The sequence below is a fragment of the Hibiscus syriacus genome, unplaced genomic scaffold (assembly GCF_006381635.1).
Source record: "Hibiscus syriacus cultivar Baekdansim isolate YM2019G1 unplaced genomic scaffold, ASM638163v2 tig00110987_pilon, whole genome shotgun sequence".
Lineage (NCBI taxonomy): Eukaryota > Viridiplantae > Streptophyta > Magnoliopsida > Malvales > Malvaceae > Hibiscus > Hibiscus syriacus.
In genome coordinates, this window is record NW_024062941.1 from 1,164,282 (window position 1) to 1,175,000 (window position 10,719).

The following is a 10,719-nucleotide window of genomic DNA, read 5'->3' on the forward strand; positions in this document are numbered from 1 at the left end:
AAACTTAACGAATAGGCTGATGTGGCATAGATCCGGTGGACGGACAACCAACATAGTCTAATTTCAGGCCTATTAGATGGTGGGCCATAGAGATCAGAGGATGAAGAAATCGAAGATTTCATCGTTGATTTGGGGAGATTGAGGCATTTTTTGGTGAAATGGAGACCGAAATCGTATTTAGGGGTTGAAAAGGTTCGAGCTGAAAAGTTTGGGCTTCATCGGCCGACAAATACGACAGTCGATGACTATAGACATGGCGACCGGCGAGCCTGTCCGTTAAGTTTTTAACGATAGGGTACTAAAATGAAACAAAAACTAAATGTTATGTATGATTTTGAAAAAAAATTAAGTACTAAAAATAGACCAAAACTAATAGTTTAGGTATTAAACATGTAATTTATCCCATAAAGTATTAAAAATAGAGAGTGGGAGAAAAAAAGTGTTGGAAGTTGAAGGAAAGAGAGAGAGAGAGAGAGAGAGAGAGAGAGAGAGAGAGAGGAGAGAGAGAGAGAGAGAGAGAGAGAGGAGAGGAGAGAGAGAGAGAGAAGAGAGAGAGAGAGAGAGAGAGAGAGAGAGAGAGAGAGAGGAGAGAGGGAGAGGGAGGGAGAGGGAGAGGGAGAGGGAGAGGGAGAGGGAGAGGGAGAGGGAGAGGGAGGGAGGGAGGGGAGGGGAGAGGGAGGGAGGGAGGGAGAGAGAGAGAGAGAGAGAGAGAGAGAGAGAGAGAGTAGTGAATGTAGGTTTAGTTGGGATTCCCCCATCCAATGAAGGGATGGGCTTTCCACTCTCCCATAACTCAAACTAAGCAACAATATAAAAAAACAAGATTTTATTATGGGCTTTTCTCTGCAATTGATAAATGCTCTTATCCACTATCTAAAATTAGGACTAAGTGCTCCTAAATTTTGGGAACTAATATCGAATTTTCATGCCCACTATAATTTCTATTTTCCTTGTAAATTCTTATTTCATCAACAAATATTATTTCATCCGTCCTATCAACATCAAATTACTTCTTTTAATTTGTTTCTCTAGTCTTTTAATTATTAAATTTATATTATCAATAATTAAAAAATATTATAAATAAATATTATATTTTAATCATTTCATAAGAAAAAGGAAATGATACATCTCCCGTGAAGTACATTAGTACATTTACGACTAACCAATTGAGAAATAATCAAAAAAAATTCAAAAACAATTCATTATTCTACAACTTTCCATTGTGTTATGGGAAGTATTTGTGAAATAAAAAAAATGATGAAGAAAAAAATTAAAACCCTAAACTCTCTAATATTTTTTTGGGTTGTTGTCCTTCATGTTTATAAGGTTTTATCATGACTAATCCAGATTGATTTGGGTCGCACATTTGGTTTTGGTGGGTGAGTCTCCCAATAATTTTTTTTTACATACACAATGACTTAAACTCGAGACACTATCATAAAAGATATCAAATTGTTTAATAATCAAATCAACCTCGTTGATGTCTAAGATTCTTTTTTAGCGTAAGTTGCACATTTTCAATCTTTTAAACCCCAAACACGTTGGATTGGCATGTTTATTTCAGGGGTTGTATTTAAAACACGTGGCATAACCACGTTGTTGGTAAGCAATTAGACCCAAAGCGAACCTTTTCTCTTTTTCTTTCTATCATGTTTCTCTGAATTACTTATGTTGTGTGAGAGTTTAATTTAAGATGTTTTCACTTAAAATGTTATTATATTGAACCTAAAAAGTTTCATTATAGGGATTTAAAATGTACAATTAAAAATGTTATAAAAACTGTAACATTTTTAGTTGCATCGAAAATATTACTCTATCTAATTTAAAAAGTTATACTCTTAATAAGATTTTTTTATTGTAATCGATTATTGTCGATTTTAGTCTTACGTTAACAAATTGTATTTTAGAACCACCCGTTTCTTTATCATCTGTTTGCAGTTGGACACTTTTTTCTCAAAATCATTATCATAAATATTATAACTTCTAAAATTTTAAAATAACGCAAATAAATTTTTAATAAAAATTACAATTAAATATTTAAATTTTTTAACGAATGATCGTCTCAACTCGCTCTCCCCCGATCCACTTTCACACCCAAAGTTACTTTTATTCAATATCCGGGAACATGCCAACTTCTCATGCCAGGTTCCATGTCAGACACTAGCACTGGATCAACTCTACTGTGTGAGAACGTACTAAAATCCAAATTTTCATAAATATAAAATTTATAAGATTTCTCGAATATAAACAATAATATAAATATAAAATATACTTAATGTCTAAACACACAAGAAAACATAAATTTTTCATTCAAAATCACAACAGTAAGTTACAGAAAGGATGACAAGTTACGTACCAAGCTTTCCCATATGTATATTTTACAAAAGAAATACCAAAATCTCAAAATAAATCTATCATCACACACCCAAATGTAAATAAAGAAGAAGAAATCAAGATGGTCATCAGCATGCAAATTAGGGTTGTTACATATCCCTAACTTCAAACTCATTTCGGTTTTTGACGACGATATCATACATGTGAATCGTCTTGAACTTGATGAAATCCTTAGGGAGAGAGATCAAATGCACGGTGGATCGTTTGTGGAACTGGAGGAGATCGAGATCATCGTAGTATCTTTCCCATCCTAGAGACCATAACTTTCGCTCGAGTTCTGCGTAGGAAGTGATCACTTCGTTGGAAGGAGTGTGTACAAGCACTTTTCTACGAGTGTTGGAACCCTGTCGGCTCCTGTCGAATGACTCAGTCCCCGGGTTGTCGACCAAGCGAACCACACCGTTCTTGAAAACCCAAACACCAGACATTTTTGTTGGCTAAGAAGAAAACTTGAAACTAATGGATGGAGAGAACAAGAAGACTTAGTAGCCTAAAGCAAAGCTCATGGAGATGGGTTGATGGGATTGTAGGGTATATATAGGGTGACTTGAGGGATGGAATAGGGATGTTTAGGCATAGTTAGGTAGTCCCAAAGTGGAAGGTGGGAAAGTAGGGTATGGATTTAAATTACGATTAATATATACTATCGTAATCAAATACAATAAACATTTATCGTTAAAACTAAATTATAAAATAACAATCATAATATCATATTACAGTCGAATAATGCGATCGAAGTTACTAGAGACACAAGTTGTATAATCAATGTGGGCATAAGAGGATTGAAAGGAATCATATTTCTTTATGGCATGTCTTTCAAATAAACCCCACAATGGGAATCTCTGTCATTGTTTTTGTAGAGAAACATAATTGGGATTGTGGGAGACTAGTTGATCTAGAGAAACCTAAACGAAAATGACTTTATATAAGTATATATATTACGTATTAAACAAGTGTGTAATAATATATAGGTGTATTTGTGGGCGTAATCATACACATGACTACGTATCATGGAGTTAAATGCTATCGTTATTCGATTTGGAATCAAATATCCATATGCCACATGAATAAATGCCAAGTTAATTTTGGAATATTTAACAACAATACATGTTTAGGACTCTCTGATGAATAGTAATAAACGATTAAGATTAGTAGTAGAAAATGAGAAAATATTCAATAAAGAAAAAATTAAGAGTTAATCTCAACCGTCTATTTTCACTCATCGAATGATCATAAATCTATGTAAAACTAAAAGAAGTTTTATATTGTGTAAGTGGATCCAAGGACGGGGCTATGTTGGGCCCCCCGATCCCTGTAAAAAGTTTATATATCCGATAAATTTTGGTCTAATAGTATTTTGTTCATGTAAAAATAAGTATTTAATTAAAGAAATACAAGATTTATTAAATATTTAATCAAGTAGGGGCCAAACTAAAGAAGGATAATCTCATGTTCTAAAATTTTTGGTCCAGTAACAATTTAGTTCATTGTAAGTTTAAATATTAAACAAATTAGGCATTTTCTTCTTAATTTTGAGTTTAAATACATAATAATTCATTGTATTTTTCTTAAAAAGTTCAATATTTCAGCCTCTACTAATATTTAATCTTGGCTTCGTCACTGAGTGGATCCTAACCTTATATATATTGATTGTAAAATTATAGTTGTTATGATTATTAGTGATTAATCCTTCTGAGTTGGACGAAAAATTGTAACCGGTAGTTCTGCGACTGTAAAAAGGGAGTGAATGAATTTAAGAATATGATAAACAATGGTATTAGAATGAGAGGTTTTCAGAGAAAAGAGAGAGGTCACATGTTTAAGTTTGCATGAGATTTATATACAAGCCTTTAATGCTGGTGTCAAGCCTAAGGTGTCGGATCTTGACAACACAATCTGAGGGCTATTTTTAAAATTTATTTTTATTTTTAATTAAATCATTAAACACATGGGTAGGAAACACAGAGTTCATAAAATATAAACTGTTTTACTTAACTAGCTAGAAAAATATTAATTACATACTAAAATTGAGTTGTCATATATCAAAGTTTCTAAGGTGAAAACTAACAAGTGCTAGATGCAGTGATAAGATACATTATATTAAAAAGAATGAATCTTGATTCAAACGTTAGATATGATATTATTGAAAGGGTTACCCCATAATGGAGCAGGTGTTCGTACATTATCCCTTTCAATAATGTCATATTTAACGTTTTATTCAAACGTTTAAATATCGTACTAAATTCCTTAAGCTATACCAGGTGTTTGTACCTTCGCGATTACATATTGAGTAAATTGTGTTGGGAGGGTTACTCTCATAATGGACATTTGCAAAACCCGAACTGGATTAGTAAATCAATAGAATAGATACCAATTGTTAATTTCAAAAAAATTAATTTTTATAAATTATAAAATGATTATAAACTTAAAATATACACCAATTACACTAAACAAAAGTTAGGAAGAAAAGACTTTCCAAATATTTCGCAATCATAGAGAGTGCAAAATTATGTATTTAGTTTTCGATGATCGTTATAAATTCTTATCGCATTTTTAGATACTTTTTATTTTTTTAATAAAACTAACTGTTTTTATTAAATGAAAAAACAAATTAGAAAGATTTGAGTGGTCGATATTGAAGAAGCAAGCAAGCAACAAGTTGAAAGAAAAAATGATAGATCCCAACCAAACCCTAAACCACGACGCATGAAATGGTATGCCTTTTTGGCACATAATTTTCCTTGTGCTCACCTTCATGGTCGCACCAGCACTTAATACGTGCGTAAAATTTTATATTTAGGAACAAATTTTTATAATTTTAAAAAGTGTGAACTTATAAAATTTTAAGGGATGAAACAGATTATCAATAAAAAAATATAAAATACATGATAATTTTAAATTTACAAATGTGTTAGTTTTTAAAATCAAAATAATAAGTTCTATATCGTTTTATGACGGATGGGGACCTAAATTCAACGAAAGCCGAAATACCGTTCTCTTTTCATGCGACCAAGATCTCCCAGTCATATTGTCCACGCTCTTGGGGTTTTCCTTTTTTTTAGGGTTTTGAATATAACTTTTTCTTATTAATATGGAATAAATACAAAATAGTATCTGTCTAAAATAACATTCAATTATTTGACATTGAATATGACTTAAATTGTCATCCTCGTCAAAAAAAATCCTCGCAATTGTTTGTTGGACCACCATTGATTCAATGTTTCTCCACTTGTTTCCTTTGAGAATTTTATTCCTTTTACTTTCGAAAACCCTACTAATCAGCAAACTCTCAAGTGTTCCTGTTCCTTGCAATTAATATCCAACGTTATATTTTGAACCATTACTTTTTTCTAACATCAACCCTAATTTTTTTGAACAAATTTTATTTGCGGGGAGGAGAATGAAAATTTTACTCGTAATAGGTATTAAATTCATAATTTATAAGAGAGATGAGGTGTTAAACGAAAACTTTTAACTACTTGCTCTATAAGCAGCCCTAACTTTTTTTTTTTTAATATGATGATTCCAACTCTTATAATTTTATCTATAATTCACGAGTAGCACAAAAAACATTAAATTTCACATTGATTAAAATATTTTAAAAGAATCAAATATTTAAAATATCTAAAATTATTTTATTTATATTTTAGAAGATAATATCTACTTAGATTTTCTCAACTGGTTTTTGTTATTTTTAGCCAACAATACTCATATAAATATCAAGCTTCCTTTTCATTCCAAGTACACAAAAAATTGAGAACATCTCATCTCTCACTTGTTCTCTCTATTCTTCTTCAGTTTGTTGATAATTCATGTCGATAACTATTGTTATTCTCAAGTTCCGTTTTTATAACATACTACCTTATTGAATCGTAGAGAATATGTTATACAATGAAATATCATTAACGAACAATATCTAATGCACGTCTCACGCTAGTCCGATTTTCGACCTTGTCTCACTACAACCCAATATTTTTTTTCTACATATTTTATTTTCAGAAAATAAAATAACATTGATTTTAATAAAATGACAGAAAGTTGGATGATTATCTAATTAAATTGCATTACTTTCTGCTACTTTATCGTAAAATACATGCAAAAATTACTATTATTGTCTTATCGTCACTATGAATAGTTTTAGATTCCTGGTGTTCAATGACCAGAATTTGATCCCTTAACATCCTCCTATATAAAAAAAATATGCATAATACTAAAAATTGCCCCAATGTCTATTAAAATTGTCATTTTGGTCCATATTCTTTTTTTGGAGTATTTTAGCCCTCAAAGTTTCACTTTGGGACAAAAAACTTCCTCTATAGATGAAAACCATTAGTTGACACTGTCGATACTCGTTTTCATCCCATATTATTATTATTATAGCGCAGCTCACTTATAATCATTGGATTTGATCTAGATCCAATGGTCCATAATGGAAGAATGTTAGGGTTTCACCCTAACCCATCTCAGCCGCACGATCTAAACCTATCCAATAGCCCATATCACACCAAGGGTTATCTCAGCTGCCGCCCGTCTCCACCAGTCGTCTGCAACTGTCGCTGCCATCAATCAAGCCCCCTGCATTATCAGAAATCCCAAATCAACACTCCAACTCAAATCAAACAAACACACACAAACATCACATTTTGTAATGATTTCATATCAAGAGAGGAGAAAATCTGTAAAAAAAAATTGGTTATAAAAACCCCAAACCTATGTTGTAAACTCTCTCGATTTTTTTGGAGGGGAAGAAATCAATAAAATCAAAAAAAAAAAGTTCAAGGTATATTTTGTTTTTTTTACAGTTTTTGAAACAAAGAAAAGATAAAAATAAAAAAACAAGTGATTACATAATAAAAAAACAACGAGATCGAGTAGTTTACTTGAGGAGGAGTAGCCAGATCTGCGACTAGAAGCGTAGATCAGAGCTTTTGGGATGCTTTAGGTTCAGTTTTAGTCGATTTTTGAGGTCGCCAGAGAGTGGGTAGCCAAGAGGTCATATTGGGTTTTCAGGTAGTTTAGGGTTCTTTTTAGGTAGTTTTAGCTTAGGACAGTGGCCGGTGAGGGACTAGCCAAAGGAAGAAGAAAGAGGAGAGGGAAATCACGTTTAGGTCCTCCGAGTTTAGCCGCATTTTTGCAAAATTGCCATATATAGGGATCGATTTTGTTATTTACTCGTTTCTTATTCATGTTATAAATTTTTGGTTTAATTACTATTTAGTCCCCTAACTTTAGAGTGTTTTTGCATGTTAGTCACATGTAAAGTCTGTTTTTGTAATTCGCCCACTTTTATGTATGTTATATATTTTTAGGGTTATTTACGTTTTAATTCCCGTATGTTTAGTGTGTTTTTACATTTTAGTCATGTGTAGTTATAATTTAATTTTTTAATACTTATGGACTAATTTAGTAATTTCCCCTTTTTTATTTCGAATGTATATTTTAGGCTAGGAAACAAGGAATATTTAGGAAATTACCCCTATAGTTTCTACAATTTTGTATTTCGAACCAGAATCTATCTTTTTATTTATTTTAATTTGGCCATACAATTATAGTTTATTTTTAATTTAGTCCCCATGTTTTATTTATTTTTATTCTTTTTAATTTTAACATTCAATATTAAAAATGCTCATTTTAGTCTTTCTTATACTTTATTTTATTTTAATTTTGACATGATGGTTTGATTGTTTATATTTTAGTCCTATTTTCATTTTATTTTTTCTATGTTGCTTGCATGTTAGATCATTTTGGTCCTTGATCAATTTTACATGATATCCTCATAAGCATCTCTTGACTCGAATCAAAATTAATTGACTAAGGGTAATATTTGTTCATTTTAATATTATCGTAAAGTGACTGTCTTATCGTATAAGAAAGTTACTTTCGATAATTTTAAAATAAAATTCTATCCCATTTAGTGGAACGAATTAAATTGAATCCATTTTAAAATTTTGGGATTGGAAAAAAGATCATGTTCTTTTAATTAAATTCATCAAGAAAATACTTTAGATCAAATCTAAGGTCCCGTCTCGAGATATTTAAATAATTGAACATCCTTATTCTCATTAAATATTGTTAAATAAATAATTAATTATACTTGCTTGATATATGCTTTTAATTTGCTTTAATTTTGCATGTGTTTTCCAATGGGTTTTCAAAATAGTAACACTCGAATCGATATAGAGAATAGTAATATCTTTTCATTTCAGCTGGAGTAATAAATGACTACTTTAAGGCATGAGAGGTCATTTATTCTCGATTGGAAATAATTCAATATTATCGTTTTCACTCGAATCGATATTAAATTTTAAGATGAAATAGTAATATCTCTTCATTTCGATTGGAGTAATAAATGACTGTTTTAAGGCATGAAAGGTCATCTATTCTCGATTGGAAATAATTAGATATTATTATTTTCTGTCTTAAAATTAATTTGAGTGTTGTTATTTTGAATTAATAATAAACTTTAGAATGTAATTTTAATATTTCTTTATTTCGATTGGAATATGGATCGATTTCTTTAAGGTATGAGAGATTGATTCTTCTCGATAGGAAATATGTTGAAAACATTTTGATGTTTCGATATAACAAATTAAATTAAATGAATTTTAAGATTTTACAAGTGATTTTCTAAGTATATTCGATTTATTTAATCGAATATCAAATTATTACTCAAAGTCTTTCAAGTTCAAATTCAAACCTTACTAAATGTGTAAAATTGTGTTTTATACTTAAACTATTTTTGAAACAATTTTCATAAAGTATTTTGAACCAAAATCAAGCCTAAAATCAATTTTTCATAGTGATGCACTGATGCACCGATCTATGCATCGATGCACCATGAATTAAATTGAACATCGAATGCATTTCATGCATCGATGCACATACCATGCACCGATGCACTGAGGATTTTATGAAACATCGAATGCATTTGATGCGATGCACCGATCTATGCATCGATGCACCATGAATTAAATTGAACATCGAATGCATTTCATGCATCGATGCACATACCATGCACCGATGCACTGAGGATTTTATGAAAACATCGAATGCATTTGATGCATCGATGCACCAGCCATGCATCGATGCACTCTGGCTATTTTGAAACATCGAATGCACTTGATGCATCGATGCACTCTTAGTGCACCAATGCACTAAGGGTACAACGATAAAAATATTTGAATTTTACACTGATGCACCGATGCACCATGGGTATGCATCGATGCACTGACGCTCCCAACTACATTTATTAATTGTTTTCACACTTAACGGCTCATTGACTCCATAATCATCCCAACGTTCAAAATCATTTGAAGGTGTATTTAAACAAGCTTAGAAGCCATTGATCAATAACAAGAAACAACAAGCAACTAGAATCAAGAGAGAATCAAATAGAAAGCATCAAACCTCAAGTTTGAGCATTTCAAGCCTATTTTTCATTCAATATTTATTTTACTTTCAAGAACACTAATTGTACTCAATTGTATTCATTCTTGAGTGTTCTTTTCTTTGTTCTAGAATTGTGCAAACAATCTACCTTGTGAGGATTTCCTTGTAAGTTTGCAAATTTGTAATCTTCTCTTTGGGAGAGAGTGTTCTCAAGAATTTGGGGTATAATTCTTGAGGGATTTGTAAGGTTACTCTTTGTCCTCAAAAGAAAGACAAATTAGTGAATTTGTGGAAAATCCTTAGTGTGGATAGCTAAGGTAGTGGACGTAGACTTTGGTTGAGAAAGTCGAACCACTCTAAATCGCTACGTAATTACTTCTAATTTTCTGCAAAAGCTTCCACAAAAATTTCAATTGCCAATTCACCCACCCTCTTGGTCGATTCCTTCAATCGATTAACTCAACAATTGGTATCAGAGCCTCACTCATTTGAAGGTTTAATCACCTATTGAGTCGATTCGGGAAGAGTTACATCGATTATCAAGTCATCAATGTCGATTCGGGAAGAGTTACATCGATTATCAATCAAATGGCCTCTACTTCAAATGTCGACTCTGGTCTCGATTCGATGCCCGTCAACAAGCCTCCTTCTTCAATGGATCTAACTATGCTATTGGAAGAATAGGATGATGTATTTCATTCAAGCAAGTGACATGGGAGCATGGAATGTTGTAGAAGACGGATATATCAAGCCTCTCACTCATCCAAGATTGTTAAGTGAAGGAGAGACAAGAGTGTTCCAGCTCAACTCCAAAGCAATCCATATCATATTTTATGTTCTTTGACCAGATGAATATGAAAGAGTTTCATCTTGTACAACCGCCAAAGAAATATGGGATAAACTACAAGTCACTCATGAAGGCACCGACGAGGTAAA

At 31.8% G+C, this 10,719-nt stretch overlaps 1 protein-coding gene across 1 annotated transcript; it reads right to left on the bottom strand.

Annotated features, from left to right (window-relative positions):
• Positions 1 to 2,339: 2,339 nt before the first annotated feature.
• Positions 2,340 to 2,960, bottom strand: LOC120148825 (flowering-promoting factor 1-like protein 3). Its single transcript, XM_039161831.1, has one exon. The coding sequence runs from the start codon at positions 2,820 to 2,822 to the stop codon at positions 2,484 to 2,486; it is 339 nt and encodes a 112-aa protein (XP_039017762.1). The 5' UTR covers positions 2,823 to 2,960; the 3' UTR covers positions 2,340 to 2,483.
• Between the last annotated feature and the right edge of the window lie 7,759 nt (positions 2,961 to 10,719).

Coding starts and splice junctions, on each gene's coding strand:
- LOC120148825 (XM_039161831.1), bottom strand. CDS start 2,822: ATGTCTGGTGTTTGGGTTTTCAAGAACGGTGTGGTTCGCTTGGTCGAC.